Below are 23,284 nucleotides of genomic sequence, written 5' to 3' on the forward strand. Positions count from 1 at the left end.
TAATTTGAAGAAGGTAGAGTACTGCTCACCACAATCTGCAACACGTAAGGCTCTAACTAGAGAGATGACATTATAATTGCCAAAAGTCAATCTGAGTTAGAACTTTCAAAGGAAATTTAGAAAGTGTTATCTGGTCTTGGCACAAAATTCTCCTTCAGCCTATTAAAATTTTCCCTATTTAGTAATGCTATTCTTAATTATTGTCATCTATATTTAAATGCCAAGACTAATGGTTCATTAGCATGATAGATTAGAAAGTGAAAGATAGGTAAGTAGGTTATAGGCAGGTTAAACACCAGCCTTACAGTCCTGCAGCGAAATGCACAATGCTAAAATGAGAAGTCAGTAGATGTACGATGCAGCTTTAAATGACTGCTGTAATTACATCTCAAACTGTGTCTCCCTACATGGCTGATTTATATTAATGTTTCCACAGAACACAAAATAGAAAATGTATTGTGTAAAGTACATTTTCAGAGTTAAAGATGGAGCAAAACTTAAACCTCAGAATAATTTTTGGCATCAAAACTTATGTAGCAATAAATGAAATTGACAAGATTAATAAATCTCATTTCCATTTGAATTCTTTGAAATAATCATAACTTTTTCGGTGTTTCATGGATATGAGGATCAATGAGATTGAAGTTATGCCTATGTGCAATTCAAATGCGATGAAATAATAAATGTTGCTTAGTGGAGTACATCCAGAATTGATACCCTTTTCTGAAGCTAGTAACTTATAACGAGAATCAAATTTGCACTGTATTGATGTATAATCCCTAATTAGGGATATGACCTCAGCTTTTCAAGTTGCCTTCAATCTAATGCTACCATGAAAAAGAATAAATTCTTCTGAGTTGCGGCTTTAGAGCTTCCTGAGTTTTGACTCTCAGCTCTGTCAAAATGCCCCTCTCAGGCTGAGGTAATGTATGATTTCACCACAGAAGAGTCACATGGATGAAGTGAAGGAATGAGTTAGTTTGTGAGGACACACAGAAAGTAATCAGCTTCTTTCAGGAGAACAAGGGAAATCTAATATTTCTGCCTTACAGAATATCTCTGGAACACAGTGCTGGTCAGTATGCTGTTCTCATGTCCTGGGTGTCACCCTATAGAAAGACTTCATGGGTAGCGGGGATTCTTCAGACATAGTCTTCTATCTTAACATGTCTGTCCCAAGTAATTTATAACTGAAACATCAAGATGCAAACTGAGAATTAATGAATGATGGACACAGAACAGATCAAAATTTGAGTAGATTTGCTTAGTGATTTTTAGCATCAAAATTTTTCATAATTTTCTTCACATAGTAAAAGTAATGAAATTACACTATTTCATACAACTGGGGCATGGGTTTTTTATATATTAAAGATGCAGTGTATGCATTTCCCCTAATATGCTGAAGACTCTCTATTCAGGATACTCAGACTTTGTCTATAATTAAAAATAACGAGAAATACCCTCCTGTACTGGACTTTCCTCACAGACACTGTCACAGTGTTAGAAGTGCCCATGGGATGCTTTGGTGGGACCGCAGCCTGCTCCAGGATAATGCTTGTCACATTTTGGGTGTTAGCAGGAGTAACTAGGGGCCATTCCCAAAGAAACAGTTTAGAAGTAGTCTGTGTCTTGGAAGATAAAAGTGTTTAAAAATATGGATGTGGACCTTTCCATATGATTTGTTCTCAGTGCTAAGGAATGTTTAATTTACTAGCATAGAGACAGAACCCCTTTTGGAGCTGACAAGATGCTGATTCAAGGCAGCAGAGAGTAGATAAAAGAGAACTTCCCCACCCTCCTCTTGTCTTCAAGAAAAGAAAGCATTTGCTTTTGTAGATAGGAAAGAATTAGTTTTCTCTGCTCTTTAAGTGATCTAATAAAGGGGCAAGACATTTGGTCTTTAAATGCTGATGTAGCAGTGGAAAAATAGAAACTGCAATTGTCAGACAGCTTCAAAAGCAGAAATAAAGGGACAGAAATACACATTGCAAGTCTACCAGAGCTTTTAACTGGTTTTATGCTATTACAGACAAGTCACTGTAGGTAGGGTCAGGAGACCATTTTTGAAGATGTGCTGCATGCTTTGTGTGGAAGGGGAGTTCCAGGAAACAAGTGTTTTTTTCCTGAAGATTTCTGTGGGTATCACTACTGAATACAGCTGAACTCCCATAAGGTTTACTGTCTTGCAATACTCATTAAAGCTGTGTTGGGAAATTTGAACAACCAATAAAAATTCATTTTGCCATTCTTGTCAGAAAGAGTGGATGCTGTCTTCACAGTTCTAGGTGACCTCTCAAGTGCTGATTTCATTTATTTCCCCAGACTTTCTTTCAGACTTGGATGAAAGATTCATCTATAAGGCAAGGTTGAAGGCAGATTTTCATCAAAGATTCACCATAGCCACAATGATGAACCCAGACCTATCTTTCCAATAGGAAAGCTTCTTTGAGAACTGTTGGATAAAAGGAGTTCTGCTATTTTTAAGGCATGAAGTTTATTATTCTAAGTTATTTATTCACTTGAAGAAAGGATCAAGAAATGGATGGCAGAAGGCTTAATTAAACCTATTATGTGTCTGTCATGATGACATTATGGTAACAGATCCATGCAGACTGTTTCAACATTTGCTTTAGAAATTCTCATCTTTAGCAACAACAAAGAGTTCAAGCATATGCTTAATTTTAAGCATGTACATCATCCCATCAACTTCAAAAAGATTATGCAAATATTTTAAGATAAAGTATTTCATTAGACTAGGGCCAAAGTTCTTAGCATCTTTCACTATTGAACTTTGTATAAGCTGAATGTTTCTATGAACAGCAAAGTATCACTTCATCTAAAATTTATGTAACTTGGTTTTCCAAAGTTGAAACAAAACAAGAAGTTCTAATTTGACTCAAAGCTTTTTTTTTCTTTTCATTATTTTTGTGTGAATAAATAAATATCAGTTTAAAATTCTGATTCTCTTAACAAAAGAAAAAAAAAAAAAAGATTTGCAGAATTGTAAAATAGTTATGTGCAAGTGGTTTGACCATTTATGGGGGAAAATGGCCTGGGGGTTTGATCCAAGTCCTACAGTAACTGAACACCTTAGCTGTAAAATCTTGTTTTTTAAGAAAGATTTCACAATCTTTCCTTGTGAAATTGTCCCGCCTTGCACAAATACATAATGGAAGAGTTAGGAAGCTGAGTCTCCACATCTGAACTAGAAGTCAGATCCCTTCCTTCAGTAAGATAATACAATTTCCTTAGTCTTCATTTAGCTGAAACTCTTTGTGCAGTGTGACACAAATTCATATGCAACTGAGGTTCACTGAATGATATTCTTCAATTAATAAACTATTTGTGAATAAAATGCAACCAGTCCTATATGCAATTAGTTTTTGTTATGTACACCTAGTTTGCAGATGTATCTTAAGCATGCGTTTCCTAAAAGCATCAACTAGAATTTATGTAGAAAAAATATGAAAGTTTTATAGTGCAAATCGTTATTGTAGCTGTAGATACTCTTGACCAACATAGTAATGTTTCTCACATTGCTCTGACCGTTTCAGAGCAATGTAACGCTCAGCTTTGGTTGTATTACAGGATGATCAAGGATATCTTTAAAAATGAAAGTATGACTAGTTGCATTCTGATTTCTTCTACCACTTCACCTTGTTCTAATCTTTCTTTTATAGTATTTAATACCGTTTAGTTTTGTATGGTTTAGAAGAAAATGTTGATACTGTAATGTGATCAAACATTTTGCATATTCTGGAATTAACATGAGAAATAAAGCTTTTTCTCATATCAAGAGGGTCATATTTAAATTAACTCTTTACAAATTAATATCAGGATATTATGGAGCAAATCCCACAAGATATCCAGGAAGCATGATGTCAAGAATGAAAACGTGGACCACTGAGCTCATTTATTAGGATGTGAATTTGCTAACAGGCTGTCAGAATTGTGCCATGATGGAAGGGCAGTGCACAGGCTGTCTCCCCAGAAACCTACTGGTTTATATTTCTTCATCATCACTGACTTCTTATTCTGTACATCACTAGACAGTCATAGTAGCTCATCAGTTGGAAAAAACATTTAAATTATATCTAATCAACAGCCCTTTCTGTAGATTAAATGATAAAATAGGTTTAATTTTTAAAAAAGAAAAATTATACAAATAAGTAACAATCAGATTAATAAAATTGCAGTGAGGAGTTCCATAAATAACACGTGAAAATTTATTTCCCTCTACCACTTTTTAGTTTTCTTTTAGCCCAGGCTGCAAACATCACAGAGATTGTAGGCATGTGAAGGGTTGAATAATCCACAGGTAGAGAAAAGCTATTTTGTTTTGGAACCTAATGGAATGCAGAGATTCTACATGTGGCAAAGTTAAGCATAAAATACATTCCCTGCTGTAGCTAAAGTTGTAGTGCACTGTTCCAAAAAGAGGCTGTAGAAACCAGCACAGAATTATGCAGCTGTTGTGCAGGAAGGCAGGTAGATTTAGTCGATTTGGAATCTGTATTTTTTAAAATTTCCCATCAGGTTCAAGTCACTTATTTTCATGTACAGATGCCAAAATGTAGCCAACATTGAGAAATTAATATTAAAGTTTAATTTTTAAATCCTCCCTTTAGGTTACACAAATTTCTAACAACAAAAATGAGAGGATACAAGAGACTCAAACTAAAACCATCTAACAATGTATGTGTGCTTGGTGCATGTTACTTCATAAAATTTTTACATTTTGTTATTAAGTTTAATACCCTCAAAACACTTTTGATGTTATGTACTCTTCTAAAATTACTAGGTGTTCAACAAAGTTGATTTTCTGCTTGAAGCAACTGTAAGTTTGCCACAGTTGCTTTGACAGATGCTCTTGCCTTTATATACACATACATTTTTTCTTAATGCAGTAAAAACTTAATCTAGAATAACTATCTTTCCCTTTTCTATTTCCATTTACTGCAGGATCTTTGAAGATGTGTTTGGGATTTGAATACCTCTTCCATAGAGCTATCCAGAACATCAAAATTCATTAGCATTAAGATGGACTAAAGGCATTCAGTAATTATTCCTCTAATGCTCTTATATTTTAATGAGCTGATTAGAATCCTGTTATGAAAACAATATACTTTGTGTATGAACTATTCCTTGTGATTGTGAAGTAGAAATGATAATTGAGTTATAGGAGACTGATAGTTTTTCATATTTTTAACAACCTGCCATGAGTGAACTTCTGAAATGTGACTTTAAATATTATTTTTGTCATTAAGAATTTGTATTTGCTTGACATTTTGTTGGTGTTATCTTTGGGCTTTTTTGCCCCCAGTTTTTCTTCATAAAATTCTATTGAAGACAAAAGAAATTCCTGGCAAGTATTTACTTTTATTGAAAAGTATGTTTTTCTTTGATTTCTTTTACAGTGTGGGGTTTTTTTGTTTTGTTTTGTTTTGTTTTTTTTTTTCTTATTTTCTTAAAATACCATAAAACAGCATAACCTTGGGCATGAGAGATCATAAGAATTGCAAAGAAGAAAAAAGAGGAGAATTTTTTCTGTGTTTAAATCTTCGTAAATATTTGCTGTAATAGTTTAAAATTTTGAGCAGACCACTAACTGCACATAAATGGTCTTTTTACTTTGCTCCATAAAAATAACCAGTGATACAGGAGACTATTTCAAATGTTATATTCTAAACACGTGTAAAATAATGTTCATTTTATATCTCTTTCTTTTTCAAATCCAAAGACATAAATATTTCAAGGTCCTATTTTAATTATGCACACATATGCAAATGATATAGTACATAAACATTTATATTTGTAATGCATCACCAGTGCTGAACTACATGATAATAACCATAGCAACTGGGCTTTTAGCCACACAGTTGTGAGAAAATGAAGAGCCAATGCAATAAACATGCTCTTCTTTTTCAAGTTTCATGATATTTTGCTAAAGCACATTACACCACATGCTTTTTCCTGTAAGACAGTGTCAAAGGCCTTGTTTAATAGACCCCATTTTTTCCTTTTGGGCTCTATGCCATTTTCCTCTTTAATTAGAACAACTCTTCAAGCTGCACAAACCATGCATTCAAGCAAGTCCATGAACTTAATTTTTAATTTTTTTCTGTGAAAGTGGTAAGTTTTTAAGCTTTGAGAATCCACGGCTTTCAGTGTAAAAAAGGGAATATTAATTCCATTATGTGTAGCTTTGTATCTCATAATCAGAAATGCCTTGGTTTATCCTTGGGATTATAAATTACCCTTCAAAGACATTAGAGCCCAGTAAAATTGCAAGACAACAATTATTTTATTTACTTTAAGGTTAGGACCTTTCCTTACAAAAATCTTTTCAATGCTTTCCTTTCTGTGTTACTGAAAATAACTGGAGACATTCAAGACAGCTGTTAACAAGCAATACTTTAAAATGTCTTACTTCAACTACACTGAAATTTTATCTTACAGTATTTCATCATAAGAATGACATTTTAAAAATTCCTATATTTATTTCAGGGTAAAGTAAGCTAATCTTTGTCTAGTCCGTCTCTACCTATAATGCTTTAGAGCTCAATGCTAATTACTGAATGAATATAGTATAATCTAAACACCATTTAAATGCATACTACGTCACCCAAGGTTGTTCTCAGGTAACTAATGAAGTTAAATACAAGAAGAAGTTATTAATAAATGAGATGTTACATATTACTTGGTTAAAATATCTTAATGTGGAAAATGTCCTAATTTATTTCAGAAAGATTGTGATTACACTTCAGAAGTTTTTCCAGATATGAAGAGATCTCCAAAACATGTTTTAAATCATAGAACCATCCTTCATGCTGTAACGATCTTCCTGTTAAATATCTGAAAAACAGATTTCACTTTCCTAAAGGAAATAAAGAGTATTAGCAATCTACGGACCAGTATAAACTTTATATCACCCAAGATATCAGGATGAAACTGTCCCATTCTTTGCTTCAAGAAAATTTATCTGAACTTCTTGGTCAAATTCAGGACAGTGTCTTAGATATTTTGAAGCTCAAATCACAATGAAAATTCTTTATTTTAAATATAATTTGGATCTGACTTACTCAAACATTTCTGTGATATAAGGTTCTGATAGCTTGCTATCAATTTACAGTATGGTGACACCAATTTATACTGTGAGTTACTGCATGATGCAAATATTGTTTCAACAGGAAAATATCACGCATTTAAGATCAGGGATTTGAAGAAGCACTAAATGGAGAGTGGAAGAGAGTGTCATGCTACACAGAGGTTAAACTACAAATACACATTGAACTTGAAATTGCTCTTGTGAAGGGGTTGCTCACGAACTTCTAAAAGAACTTCAAATAGTTATGACTCTCTACATTTTTTTAAAGGTTTCTATGTGCTTATAACAGCCTCTTCTCTCTCACAAGCTCTGCAGCATTGATTCCTACACCTCAGTGCTTCCAGCTAGCACTCCTCCATTAACCTCGCCTGAGAAACTTTTACCACAATTCCCAAATAAATACTTCAATGAACAGAAATCACATTCAAGCCATTGTAGTATAACAACTTTGATACCTGCAAAAGCAGGTGTGCAAGCTAATAATAATAATTTTAAAATCCAATAAAAATAAACCCACCAAACCCAACCTCTTCTTTCTTAGTCTTTTGTTTCACAACCTTATCTAAACTTGTTTTACTGGAGGAGATAATATTGTAACTAGAAGTACATGGGGTCCTGAATGAAGTGTGGATGTAGATACTGAAACTTATAAGCCTTCTGTTGTTTAAACTCCAGTTCTCACTTTCTCTGTATTTTTTTCCAGCTGGAGGTCAAATGGCCACCTGTTAGCCGTGTTCCTGAAATGAGAATAGAGTTCTGAGGTTCAGAGCCCCGGAACTATCTACATTTACCAGTTGTCAGGTTCCCTAACCAAGTGATTTGTTTTATGATGATGTTCTTCTCTAAAAGATAAAATGTAAGAGAATTTTCTGAGCCACTTTTAAGACTTATGTCCAATAACACTATGGTGTTTAGAGTCATATGTCAGTATTGCTCCCAGCTCAGAAGTAGGTGGATAGTGCCATGATCTTTCTAAAAAATACTTTGACATGATCTGTAGCAGATAAAACTAGAGCTATAGATTTGAGAGGTCTGATTTTACCAGGGAGGGGTGGATTAAGGGAGAATCTCAGACCCCACACTATCTTTGCTGAGCACATCTTTACACCAGATGTGTTATTAGACACATAGGTAGGCAACCTGTTCTTAACTCCACTGTTTTCCAGTAGTGGCTACATGAAGATCTGCCTCATGTTTCATGGTAATGTCCTATTTTCATCAGGATCTGAGAAATTAGGATGGAGCTCTTTTTACATCTCTGCCTCTTAAAAACCCTTCATGGTAGGATTTACCTAGATAAAGCACTAAAATGGTTGTTTTCCTTTAAAGTGCTGAAGGGAAGTCAGAGTTGGAGGTGGAATATCTGAAATTCTGGGCCTGTTTTTCCTGATAGTATGTTTAAAAAAGAGCAGGCTATAGACAGACCATAGTTACTCAGGATCATGAATTGTTGATAGCTTCTGGAAAGTATATTGTAGTGAATGATTTCAAAAGCTATGACATTTTCAGTTTCCATTAACAACTAAAAAAAAAATCTCAGTGTTATAATGTGTGAACATATGCACGATATGTATGCATAAACATGGACGTAAACCGTGTATATTTATATACATATATACACACAAAGCTATGCTCACACACACATAGTTATAGGTGCAGACTGTCCTACAGATATATAGGCAGTTTATTCCACTCTATTCCTAAGTTTACAGTTCTTTCTCTCCTGCCCAGATAATGTGACAAAATTATATGTTTCAGGAAACTAGCAATGAGTGAAATATATCATTGCAGAGTATTCAAGTACATCATTAAAGGATAGCATTTGGGATTATGTAGTAGAGCTATCTTCCCTAATAGTTGGTTCTATCTTAAAAGTAAAAAGTCCACAGAAAACCACTCTTTTCTACTACGCATTTAATTTCTAATTTTGAGATCCTAGCCCAACAAAGTCTGTGGACAATGCAATTTGTATAATGCATTCAAATTAAATTTACAGACTTGTCAAGTGTTGTAAATATCTGATTTATCTATGTTAAAAAAATTGTTACTCACATGCAAACTGAAGAACAGCCTCTCTGCTTAAAATACTGCCAAACATGTTGGTGGTTAAACACTGATACTGTCCAGAATCCTTCATTTCACTAGGGTTGTTGATAAGCAAACTTCCTTCTATTAAACTGAAGCGATAATCACTTTCAATGTCGATTTCAGTTCCATTTCGAAGCCATCTTAGGAAGAAAAAAAAATAAACTACTTGAGCATTTTATGGCCGATGGAAGGCATCAAGCTTAGTATACAGAACCTGACAGCCCCAATTGTAAGGATGACAGACACTCAAAGATATTCTGTGCATTAAACCATTACTTTGGCAAAGGTTTGGATGGAGACATTCCACAACACATGCCTGACAAAAGCTAAGTTTCTCTGAAAAAAACATAAGTAAAACCAGATCTTCAGCCTCTGACAAGTAAGCATATTCTTTGTTTTGCATATGCTGAATCAAATTAGTAACCACCTTTTTTTTTTTTTTCCTGAAAAGTTGTTGTCCACAAAGACTTCAGACTTGAAACCTTTATAGTAGATTCATCCTTCATGTTAAAAATAGGACTTTTATTGTGCTTATAAAGTTTTAATTCATCACCTATAATTAAAACCTTAGGCCCAGATGAGCTTAGAGTTAGCAGAGCTGAGTCTGCACTGCATGAGAGTAAGGAACCTTTCTTTTCTATTCTTTCTGCATTTGATCTTCTGGGCTCAAGAAATAGAGAAACCTGATTTAAATACAGAAATCATGTATGAATGTGCAAAGCAGGAAGGTAGATTGACTTATGTAGGCTGTTGTGAAAAAAAGGATATTGACAATGGACAAAGGCAAAGTAATGTCAGCTGGATCCGTATACACAAAATTCAGAGAAGACTGGGACAGGAGAAACTGGAATTATCTGGCAGCTGGTCAGGAGTAATGTCTGGCAGCTACCAGATAAATGGAAACTAAGATCAGATGGGAAGTTGGCAGAAGGAATGCTAAGTTCGAGAGGTGTTTGGGAGTGAAATGAGAAGTCCAAACAGTAAGCACAGGGATGAGAGTGAAAAAAAGGTGGAAAAATCCAGGGTGTAGAAAACATATTAGAAAGTGTCACATCTGAGCCAAAACATTGAATAATTCCTGAATGAAGGAATTATTTTTCTGAGGTTTCAGAAGTAACTTAAGAGTCTCATAATTATTCTGCTGTGTAAGTGGCTTGTTGTGTTTGGTTTTTTTTTTCCCTTTGATATTCTCTGCCAAAAAGCCTCACCCCTCTCACTCATCTTCAAGGACTGAAACAAACCCTGCAATAGTCCACTGGCTGCCAGAGAAAAGATTTTGTGTGGTAGATTAATAGACTCCAACACTCTGCAATAACCTCTGAGGGGTGCAATATCTCAAACAATGATAGTCCACATAGGAAGACTTTTTAGATTTGCTTTTGTGTCAAACTGTATAGAACATGAAATTGTTAAAAGAATGCAAAGAAGAGATAAGCAGTGTAAACAAGTACGGCACAGCTATTGTGATGCACAGATATTTCCTTCATTGCTAGTCTGCAGTCATTCTGCAATTTCAAAGTTGCCTCAGGAAATTGCCAGGCACCTTCCAGCTTTGCCAGAGTTCATCAAAGACTGGAAGAACTTGGCAACATCCAGACTCCAGAGGCAACTTTAATGAAGCAAAATGTTTATCATTCACCCTATCTTGTTAACATTCATGGTGAATGAGGTACAGACAGCAGAATTCAGCTGAAGTAACTCCAATTTTTCCTTAATATAAATGTCAGAATTGCCAGAATTAAGATGAACTGTGAAACTATTATTTGTCTATTTTTCATGATCGGACTTTTGATAGCAGAGGACTGTTGCTTCGTTTAATGTAAGGAATAAACCACTGTTGACAATAGTTTTATATTGCAAAGGATATTAGGGAGATGTCTGCAGGATTCACTACATTTTTAAAGAAATTCATATATAGTAGGGATAAAAAGAAGAAGAACTTTTCATCTGGAAAAATTTATTAATGATTAAATATTTTGAATGAAATAATAATGAAATTTAACTTTTACATATATATATTCATATATATATTAAAAAAATCAGAATTAATTGATCCAGAATTGGTAGAAGATCTATATAAGGAAAAAGTCGGCATTACATATTTTATTTAGGCATTTTCAAATGGGAACTGACACAAAATTAAATTAGCTTTAATTATCTTTCTTCACTTAGTTTCATTTTCAGTTAAATTCAATGCAAAAATATGTTTTTTTAATGCTGCCCCAAAATTTTGGATCTTGATGGCTGCCTGCCTATATATCATGGGGTCTATCCTGAATGACTGTACTCCTCTAATATAGTCCAAGCACATTAGAGGAAAAGCAACACTGAATTGTGTGACAAGTTTTCTTCTAGATACCCTGACTGATCTAGGAGGACAGAAACCCAAATATAATAAGTAAAAGGTAACGATAGGGAAAATCAGTTACATCTTTTTCTTGAAGGCAACTGACATAACATTTCAAAACATTTGAACTTGGTTTAAGCAGACAGAAAGTAATTTTAAAAAACTTTTTTCAACTGCCTTTTCTATCAGGAAATGATACTGACAAAAAATTTCTAACCAGCCTATATGTGCCCTGAGTAAAATAGGAAACTTTAGTGTGTCACAAGTAGTGAAAGTGTAGTGAAGTGGCATCTCAGGAAATACTGCACCTGCCTTTAACTCAGTACACTGGTGACCTGTGAGATCCTTCAGGAAGCTTGTGAATGTCTGCATTCCTCATCAAAACTCTCAGTTACATTTTTCATTGTACAGGGCCTGTCTTGTGATACTGAAATATGATTTGTAGAAATGCTGACCAAACTGAATCAGCTTATCTCAGGGAGTTATTCCCTTAATCAAGGCATCTAGATACCTTAATGACTGGAACTTTAGAAATTAAAAATTTTGTTTCAGGTACAGCTTGAACAAGGGGAAAAAAGCTCTTTTCAAGGAAGAAGAAAATCTGAAATGATGTGCACAGTCTCAAGTCTGTTAAAATAATGTCCTAGAAAAAAAAAAAAAAAAAAAAAAAAAGATTTTGTGAACAGGTTATGAATACTGTGTCTTGAGTTATAAAGACTAAGGAAATGAATGAAAATGTCGGAGACAACATAATTTTGGAATTTTTGAGTGCTTGAAATGTTCTTTTAATGTAGCTTTAAAAAAAAAAAAAAAAAAAGAAAAAAGAAAAAGTTGTACTGTGCTTTGGTTTTGACTGAAAATAATTCTGAGCAGCATGGGCCTCACAGCCCATGTAAATAAAAATCTCTACTGCTTGCATGTTATAGGACAGGATCTTTGGTGATATGGAAATATCCCTTCTTACTATTTCATATTCCAAAGATTGGGCAGTGACATACAACAAACTTCTGCTTATCTATGGCGCTTTTTTGAGGCTAAATTCCCCCTGCACCTGCCCTGGAGAACAGTACATTCATCACACAGTAATTTGTATCTCTTTTCCCTTCCCCTGAATGGTAGTGTGTATTGCTCATACGCTGTACAGAGAAGTGACAGCAACAGAGGGAGGAGAAGTTAAACTAAAGAATTAGACCTTTTGGGTCGAACCTTTCATTTCATGAACAGTAGTGAGGAAAATTTGTTTATGAGGCTGATGACACCAATTAATCTCTGGAGAACTGAAGGAATGGATGTCACAAAATCATAAAATAGCCCAGGTTGGAAAGGACCTTGAAAGACCATTTGGTCCAAACTTTTGTGGGAAAGGGATCCAAATGATTATCTAGTGCCCTGTTCAACTGCATCTTGAAAAACTCCAGTGATGGTGAGTCTGCCACCTCCCTGAGAAGGTTGTCTCAGTGAATGATTTTTGTCACAGTAAAAAATTTATTTCTTATATTGAGATGAAACCTCTCTTGTATCTGTTGCCCCTTGCCTTCTCCATGTGTACAGAGAGCCTCTATCCTCTTTATAGTTGCCCTTTAGGATATGCTGAAAGTCTCTATTTGTTTATTGCATTCCACTGGGAAAATACAAAAAATGGTCGGACCAAGAAAGAAAGATGACATAGATTCTCCAAAGAGAAAATGTCCACAAGATTAATGAGGTTATCTGGGAGTGATGAACATAGAGTACCCTTCTTTTGGTGGGAATTTATGCCTTTTCCCCATGGTTACATGCTATGTTTAATGCCCTGATAGCACTTTTACAGTGTGTGGAAATAATGAATGTATTTTTAATCCACAAAGCAAGAAATATGTAATAGAAATTACAAAAGGAATGTCAATAAGGATGAATAGCATTCATCCCACATGGTGAGGAGTTCATGCCATTCCAGTTTGAAGAATTTCTAGCCACACATTCCTAATCCCATGTTACATGTTTTAGTCATGATTGTGGTGTTTTGGGAGGTTGTGCCATTAGATCTTTTTAATGACTCACATCTATTGCAAAGAGGCAGATTCAGTGCTGTTGTGATGGGGATATCTAAAGATGGTACTGCCTCTGAGTTTCTTCCAGGCATAGAAATGCAAGTTTTGTGATTCAAGAAAGTTTAAGGAGAATTCATCCAGAATGCTAAAGTGAAATAAGTGCAATATGTAAAAACTAAAATGCAGAATTGGTGATTGTCACCTATGAAAAAACACAATGATAAGAGTCCTTATGCTGACATTGTAAGTGAAGAATGACTCTATGAAAAAAGGTAAAGGGTGTATGGAAACAAATAATGAACGATATATTCCCCCAGCCTTCCTACATCACTTGTAATTTGTGTAAAATATGAGCAGAGTCAGGTATAGCAAATGGATAAAGTGACTGCAACACACTGTTCCCACCTGTAAGTGGGCACCATCAGTAAACTGAACTCTCAGGCTCACAGGTGTGTCATAACAGATCTGTATAGTAGATAATCTGTGGTGTAATACTCCGTATGTAAAAACTGGGAACAGGCAATGGTTGCAAAGGAATGAAATGGTGGACTTGTGAGTGAAAAGACACCAGATTTGTCTTAGCCATGGTACCCTGCATTGCATAGTCATGTCATTTAATGTACCTGTTCTTTACTGCTTTCCCTATAAAATAGGATAGTATCTTGTAGCTTTCTAGATGTTTAGAAAACAATAATTTTGAACAATTTTGAACTTGTCAGCTGTTACAGACACAAGTCAAAAAACTGGAAAAAAGGAGTCCCTCCATGTGGATAGATATGATGTACAGAGAACATAATTTGAAACTTCACATATCACTTTGCCTTTGTTCACTACCACTTATGCTTCTTGCTTATTCAGAAGTAGAAAAAGCATTCAATCAGGAAAGCCATTTGTGTCATGGACCTGTTTCTATCATGTTGTTCTCCAAAGCACACTGACTCTCAGAGTGGGACTGCAGTGGTTAATATTTTTAAAACTAAAAAAAAAAATTAATTCTAAAGCAGGTACCTGTATGTCGGAGTAGGATTTCCACGAGCTTGACAATTCAGAGATATTTTCTTCTCCTCCGAATCAGTTGGAAAAATCACATCATCTGGCTCTTGTACAAACACTGGCCCATAATCAACACTTTCTGTGAAAATAGAAGTGCTATAGATTAGGCATAAATGTAAATGTATTATAACGTTTATAAAGTGAGATTAAAGCATACAAAATTATGTTTGTTTTCCACAGGTTCATATCGCATTGCTTCGGATGTTATATTAAAAAACAATATTAAAAAAAAGTTAAGATAGAAATATTACTAAGTTAACAATAAAATACATAGTATGATTTAAGTGTTCATCATGCCTTAAGATGGCTTTCTCATGAGACATATTTTGGCCTGCAGTCTAATGAGCATCTTGAGAGAATTAAGCCAGCAAGAGGAGTTAACTCTGCTTATAGAGAGCAAGGTATACAAAAATTTTCCTGCTGCTTGAAACAACTTATCTCACAAGGAACTAAACCACAGTTTTCCCCTTTATGTCAAGGAGTTGCTATGAAAAATCACTTTTAAAATTAATGGCAGCAACTGGTGGCTACTATTAAATAATATATAGCAAAATCTGACATTTCATTTTCCTCCACTGTCTTCTCTAATTTTGGTGTGTATCTATATCTTCACATGAATTTACATTTCTGAACAAGAAAAGCTGAACAGACCTATAGAAGACATCTATGATTCCAATTCATTCATATTGTGAAGATGGAAACGTAACCTTCAGAAAAATAAAAGGTTGAAAGTATAGCATTCCTGGTCACGTAGGTCTGAACAACTGAAATACCCACTGTGCACTACAAGACTGTAGAATTTTAATCAACTTAGACTTGCTCCAAACTCTTGGTTGATTTAGTCCATAATGCTCTTCCAATTTAAAGCACTATCCTAATGATTTGGGTGAGGGGAGATAGTTACTTTGCCCTACTACTTGCAATGAAACATATGGGAGCAGAGTTTTCTCTGTCAGTTTTATGGTCTCACATATTCACATCATAAAAGTCCTCCAACTGGTTCTGAGGCTAGCATGACACATTAACCAGTTTATAACCTTCTGTTATATTTGTCCTACTAATACCAGCATGAAGTAGGAAAGGTGCACCTGAAGATTTTGGAGTTTGGTCTAAAAAATTATTTACTGCATTATTATACCAACTCCACACAACTTCAACTACATGTTATGGGTTCACAGTTTTGGGAACTGTGACCTTTTTCATACTGCTAATAGTTTCAGAAAGTAGGGTGGACAGGAAAATGTGCATGTGACTACAAATCTTGGTATAGAGAAGCCTTGGAATATGAAAAATTATGAGAAACATGGGAGACATCGGTCATAGTATGCTAGTTCTGAGATGCAAATTTCTGTCCTTAAATTCTGTGACATTTGGGGTTTCTCAATTCTATTATTATCTTATAGTGAAAAGACCACATGAAAACCCATTAGAGTATTCAACCTTCCTTTCCAGTGACTATACACTTATTACTTACTTAGGTTTTTGTCTTTTTACACTGTTACTCAAATGCAGAGTTTGAAAATCCCTTTATTTTCGGGTATGCTTCTCTGAAACAGATTCAAATAAGTAGCCTACCAATTTGTAAAGAGAGCAAATAAGAGCACCAGCAATTAGCAGTTTCCATTTTGCATAATTTTCAAGTTTATTAGCCCTTTGTGTAGGACTGTGTAAAGGAGCATGGATTGCTGTTCTGCATATTTACATTATTTCTATGTTTAGGTACATTACTTCGGTTCTGTGTATTGGAAGAAATGTATTTTCTGGGACAGATATCTCCATTATTTAAAAAAACCCAATCACAAAAAAATATTTCTGATATGTGTTTATATTATTGAAGTTAAAATAGAAGAACATATTACTTCTGAATGCAGTGTACACAGAAGACAAAGGTGGGGACTGGGAGAATGAAGAGCCTGCCACTGTAGGAGAAGATTGGGTTTGAGATTGTCTAAGCAACCTGAAGGTGCACAAGTCCATGGGACGTGATGAGACGCACCCGTTGGTGCTGAGGGAACTGTCAGATGAAGTTTCTAAGCCACTATCCATCATATTTAAGAAGTCATGGCAGTCTGGTGAAGTTCCCACTGACTGGAAAAGGGGAAACATAACACCCACTTTAAAAAGTGAATAAAGGAAACCCAGGGAACTACAGGTCACTCTCACTTACATGCTCAGCAAGATCATGGAGCGGATCCTCCTGGAAACTATACTAGGGCACATGGAAAATAAGGAGGTGATTGGTGACAGCAACATGGCTTCACTAAGGGCAAATTATGCCTGAGGAATTTGATGGCTTTCAACGACAGGGTTGCAGTGTTTATGGATAAGGGAAGAGCAACTCACGTCGTCTACCTGGACTTGTGCAAAGAATTTTACACTGTCCTGGATGACATCTTTGTTTCTAAATTGGACAGACATGGATTTGATGGGTGGACCATGGCTGGACCATGGATGGATGGGCCAGTGTTATGGTCAATGGCTCAATGTCCAAGTGGAGAGCAGTGATGAGTGGCGTTCCTCAAAGGTTGATATTAGGACTGGCACTGTTTATCATCTTTGTTGGTGACATGGAGAGTGGGACTGACTGCACCCTCAGCGAGTTTGCTGACGACACCAAACTGTGTGGTGGGGTGGAGGGAAGGGATGCCATCCAGAGGGACCTTGATGGGCTTGAGAGGTGGGCCCGTGTGAGCTGTTCAACAAGGCCAAGTGCAAGGTCTTTCTTGCGCAGAGGTTGAGGCAATTCCAAGCAAAACCACAGGCTGGGTGATGAGTGGATGGAGAGCAGGCCTGTGGAGAAGGACTTGGGAGTATTGGATAGAAAAATAACTATGAGATAGCAATGTGCACTCACAGTCCAGAAAGCCAACCACATCCTTGGCTGCATGAAGAGAAGTGTGGCCAGCAGGTTGAGGGAGTTGATTCTCTACTCCACTCTTGTGAGACCCCACCTGCAGTATTGTGTTCAGGTCTTTGGCCTCCGACATAAGAAGGTCATAGACCTGTTGGGCCAAGTCCAGAGGAGGGCCACAAAGATGATCAGGGGGCTGCAACATGTCCTCTGTGAGGACAGGCTGAGAGAGTTGGGGTTCTTCAGCCTGGAGAAGAGAAGGTACTGGGGAGACTTTATAGTGGCCTTCCAGTACTTAAAGGGGGCTACAGGAAAGATGGGGAGGGACTATTTATCAGGGAGTGTAGCAATAGGATGAGGGGTAATGGTTTAAAATTTAAAGAGTGTAGATTTAAATTAGATATTAGGAAGAAATTGATTTCTGTGAGTGTGGTGAGACACTGGCACAGGTTGCCCAGAGAAGCTGTGGCTGCCCCATCCCTGGCAGTGTTTAAGGCCAGGTTGGACGGGGCTTTGGGCAACCTGGTCTAGTGGGTGTCCCTGACTGTGGCAGAGGGGATAGAATTAGGTCCCTTCCAACCCCAAAATTCTATGATTCTGTGAAAATAACTCCATTACTAAGTTTTGAGTGCTACAGCTGAGGCTGCCTCAGGGGCAATGCAATCAGCTGGAAAAACTTATTTTAGGAAAGGAAAACACGGGTACAAAAACATTGTATGGATTGTGTCTTATACTTTGGTTACCAGCTTCTTACACTGCACAAGAGAAAATATTAGTGAATGTAGGCATAAATAATGAGAGCTCTCATCAAGCTAGTCTAGCAAAACCAGGAATTAATTAATGAATAAAAAACTAAATCATGGGGTTAGATTTAGGTGTTGTTCCTTTCAGATTGGTAGGTGTATGGATAGGGAGTATATTCATGAAAAGTAATGATTTTATTTTCTCCCTAGGAGTGGCTTTGTAGATAAAATATAATCTAGGATTGCTGGAAAGAAAAGAAAAATATAAAATGCTGGTAGGTGCTGATGTCACTAGCAGCACAGGCATTCTTTCTACCTGTACTATTAGCAACAGTAATACTGCAATACTGTGTTGCACATTCCTTTTGGAAAAATAACCTGAACTCTTTAGGTGGAGGCTGGCATTCTTAATGGCGGTGGCCAAATGGATACTTGTGCTATATAGAATGAGAAGAACAGGTCTTCTGCCTGCAATGAATACAAAGATAATCGAGAAAGTTCAGTGCATGCAAGTCATGTTCCTAAAAGAAGAAAAGATGTAGTTAGCTGCTTATCTGCATTTCAGATGGAGTGTGGAGTACTGGCAGAGATTATTTGGAGACTCAGAAGCAACATAATAATGAATGAGATGTTCATCAGTTTGTAGCTAAGTTGAATAAATGAATTCTTAGTTAGATCATCTGGTCGGCAACAGAATAATTGAAATAAAGGGTCTATTCTGAAGAGACCAAAGCACTTGATGAAAAGACAAGATTATATGTTTATAAAATACTAGATGATCTAGTGATTAGATAAAATGTAGTGGGGTGTGATATGCAAGAAAACATAATGGATCACCTAATGATACCATCTTCATTTAAACTCCAGTGACAGATTCGAAACTGAAAATCTTAAGTATTCTATGCCTCCTCTCTTAATTTCAAAGCAATGAAGGAAACAAAATGAAGATGAAAATATTTCATTTAAATAGTTTAAAAAGTATTTTAAAAGTACTTTTTTTCAGATTATAACACAGCCTGGTTTATAATGAAAGGAAAAGTTTTCATTTTGTTATACATAATGCTCATAAAATCTCAAATAAAATGAAGTCTTGTGAAGGCTTTAGTAACTGTATCAATGATGGGCATAGGTCTTAGGTAGCAGTTACCATCCTGCTAAAGGATGTTAATGGAGAGTCCTGGAAATTGACCTGGAACACCACTGGAAGTTTACTGTATTCCCTTTTCTATGTAGGGAATTTAAAGCTACCTTGAAACTGTGGGACTAGAGAACATTTCCCAGAAGCCAGTGCACACTCTGCTAATGTGGCTGTTTCATGGTGGAATGAGACTCAGGGATGCAGATCTCATTTACCTTTCCCTAATACAGATAATGGAGGTAAAGCCAGGTTGTGAGGCTGCAGATCTGCAAGACTAGTCAGTCATGGAGCCAGGACTGAGGAGCGAATTGGACTGAGTGGTGATCCCACAGCCTCAAATCTCTGAAACCGAGTGACGTGTCACCTTAAATTGAAGTAATTAATCCATTTTCCTAGAACAAATTCAAAAACCCAAATGTGTATGTGCATGGCACCACTCATAATACCGAGAATTCTAACACTGCAGGATCAGCTGTTATTTTAATTAACGATTACTTATTAGCAGTTTCCAACATTTTCATATCAAAGAAGACACAGAACCATAAACTTAATTTATAATGTTAAAAGTTTGGTTCAGTGGTAAATGAATTGATACTCAACATTCAGATAAATGACTTTAAGTTTCTCCTGAAAACTCTGTAATCACCATACTGCTTCACAATTTTCAATTTATCAGTATTGTTTAATTTTGATTCTTGAACAACACCATGTCTTCTTCACCCTTTATGCTGTCTATATTATTCCTGAGGCAGACATGCTCCTTGAGAGAATAATATCCAGAATAAAACCTGAAGTGCTTGGAGAAAGCATATATCTAATGATCAGTATGGGAGTTAATCAGCCTTCTGAGGTATAGGTGATTCTCATCTGTCACTGCTTTTAGGGGCAATTGAATTAAATCTGTGGTGCAGCAGATGGTGGCTGCTTCTCCTTTGTTTTCCAGAGCCAGAGGCTCACCCAAGGACACGACCAGACCGTGGCACCTGGCACAAGGACAGGACCAGAACAGGACCTCAGCCACAGACCCAGAGAGATTTTCTAACTTCTACAAGGATGCTGAGACAAAGGAATCAAGACCCTGGCAGAGCCCTGGGCAGGGGTTGCCCATGTTTCAGCCAGGGTGGCTGTTTCCTTTGTTTGTTGATATTATGCTGCCTTCTGCAGCGACAGGACCAGACAGGGACGGGACGAGACCATGGTGCACTCTCGTCCCCCCCCTCCACAGCCACTCAGCCAGAGATGTCTTCAGGTTTCAACAAAGACCTTGGGACAGGACACTGACCTAAGGACAAGGAAGCACCCGCAGCCCCAGTCTGGACGGCGCCATGGTCCCACAGGCAGCTGGAGGCTCCCCACAGCCACGGACAAGGGGAGCTCTGTGCCACCCACCCTGTCTGAAACTCACCTTGAAATAAAATGTTCTGATTCATGAGCCATTGGCTGGGTCTTCTTTTTTTTGTGGTCTTTTTGGTGAAACCTTCTAGGCCTTTTCCTTATTCTCCTTATATTTTTATAATATTTAATTTATATATCTTTACATATGTGCGTATATATGTTATACACACACACACACACACACACTTTTATACACATATATATTTTCTGATCCCTTCAGGGATCCAAAATCATCAGGTTTGTTTGTACCCATGTTTTAACTAACAGTGACCCATGCTCTTAAACAGGACAGTCCTATTTGAGTGTGCATCAGAGGATTTGAACTCCACACCTCATTTTTTCTTTCTAACATGAGCAAGAGCATAAAAACACATGAAGCATGTATATTTTAATTTACTAATTTAATTTCTCAAGAGAAATATTTCTCTTTTTCACACAAGGTTTTTATTAAAACAATAATTTTTCTGTATCTTATTTAAGTGCTATGAAACCAGCGATTTATTAGAGTGGCATGTATGTCTTAGATTACAGGTATGCATTGCAACCAGGCAATGTAACAGCTAGTTTGTGGTACCTTTATAAATTTTAAGTAGCCGTTTTCAATCTAGGCAATTAAAAGCACTAAGCACTCTAACTAGGATTTACTATTTAAACTGGTAATACCCAGAAAGGCAAGGATATGGAAAACATTAAAAATATTAGTAAAAGCCCTCTTTTTAAATGATTGTATACTTTTGAGAGCAGTGCTCAAATATTCTTTTAATTCCAAGGTTTTCCTTGTAGCACATTTCCACTTATACATACTCGAGTATTTGTCCTAGTACAAAGTATTTAAGTCCTCATGGGAATGGAAACTGGAATCTGTATATCCTACACCTCAGACAGTAGCCAAAATGTGGTTCCTCTCTATTACATACACACTTTCATTCTCTCTCCCAATTCCTGATGAAAAAAAAATAAATCAGATGTTCTTTAGTTTTCCTTGCTGAGCAGTGCAAATACCATGAGAACAAACGGCAGATGAGACTAAAGTTTCCTGTACGTTCAATTCTGTAGTAACTGAAATAGTGTCATTTCTCAAATTCAGCTTTCTTGCCGCCATCCTTCATACAATTCCAGGTCAAAAATACACTGTGAAAAAGAACGAATTTCTGGAACCCTGGGAACACAGAGGTGGGAAGGAAGGAAGGCCTACATTGAAGATGCATTAGCAATATTATTTTTAGCATCTGATATTTTGTGTGCTCTACTTTTAAAGAAAAAAAGAAATAGGGTTCTTCTAAAGACTTCTTAAATATTTTTAAAAACATAATCGTCTTCAGAAGGAAAAGGTGTAGTAAATTCTACACTGCACTAGTCACTTGCATCAAATGTCATTAGTGTAGTTTGACCCTCTCTGCAATGTTACATTACCATTCAAGCTATATGACTGGCATATTTAGTCTTGGTGCTGTCTTCTCAGTCTGAGGTACTGGTAGGAGGAAACAGCTCTGAAGTAAGAGAAAATATGTATCTGAGGCAATATGCTCAGGTAGCATGTGAATATGGGGGAAGGAGATATTTCGTCAGGTCTTCTCCCTTTCATCTGCTCATGTCCCTTTAGAAGCACTTTTTTACTGCAGGTGATACTGGTGAATGGCTTTGCTAATCCCTCTGAAGGTGTACTAGAGAGATCTTCAGACAAACCATTTGTTTTCAGCTGTTATTCTGACACACAAAATTTGTCCAAATGTCAGTTAGAAAAAGGGTGATGGCAGTTCTTTGAAAGCAGAGTAACAGCAAAATTTAAAAAAAACCCAAGTTTTTACACAACTGGGAAACCAACATTTTCTTATCTATCCACTTTATTTATTTTTTTTTTTCCCCCCATTTTACAAAGGCTTGTTGAACCCATGTGGAGATGGAATAATTTTCTAAAGAAAAGCTACAAGATATACATTGGACCCTGCATACAGACCCTACCCAGAAAAGTATCTACTTGACATATCATGGGCCAAACTATATCCCAATGATCTGTCAGTCCTGAGTATTAATATGTTCAGGATACATTAAGAAAGTTGCAGGAATTGCTGATAAGGCTATATATGTTACTGAAAAGTGCATATCATCAGAATTTATTAATATAAAACAAAGGTGTTTCATTTCAGATTGGTTTTACAAAGTGAAAGACGCTTTTTGGTAAAAGTGGATCAGGTTTTAGTGCTAATCATTGTCAAACTTTCTTTTGAATTTCTCTTTCTTGGTTTGTTTTCAGTTTGTGCTTATATGCAATTGAGGTGATGACTCTCAAGGGTCTTCTGATTAACCTTTGTTACCATGGAAACAAACAGTTTAACCTCTTCAGTATGTTCAGAAAATATGTATAAATAATCACCGTCCTTTCAAAGAAAACATGTTTTCTTCAGTTAAGAGCTAGAAAGCCTCTTTTTTTCAGCTTAAACACTGAAAAGTGTATTAACTTGAGTGCTATTATAGATCTTACAACTAGGTTCTATAATATAAACTTTCACTTAACACCTGGAAATAAAAAA

General features: G+C 36.2%; 1 protein-coding gene across 10 annotated transcripts in view; it reads right to left on the bottom strand.

Moving 5' to 3' along the window:
• CNTN5 (contactin 5) overlaps window positions 1-23,284 on the bottom strand; it is a 670,135-nt gene that overhangs the window by 233,457 nt on the left and 413,394 nt on the right. For all 10 annotated transcript variants that reach the window (XM_074916722.1, XM_074916731.1, XM_074916703.1 and 7 more), the window contains 2 exons: window positions 14,582-14,705; window positions 9,161-9,336 (listed from right to left, as the gene is read on the bottom strand). In XM_074916722.1, the coding sequence (XP_074772823.1) occupies window positions 9,161-9,336; window positions 14,582-14,705 (300 nt within the window). The remainder of the gene's footprint in view (window positions 1-9,160; window positions 9,337-14,581; window positions 14,706-23,284) is intronic.

This window comes from Athene noctua, chromosome 1, assembly GCF_965140245.1.
Source record: "Athene noctua chromosome 1, bAthNoc1.hap1.1, whole genome shotgun sequence".
In the NCBI taxonomy this organism is placed as follows: Eukaryota; Metazoa; Chordata; class Aves; order Strigiformes; family Strigidae; genus Athene; species Athene noctua.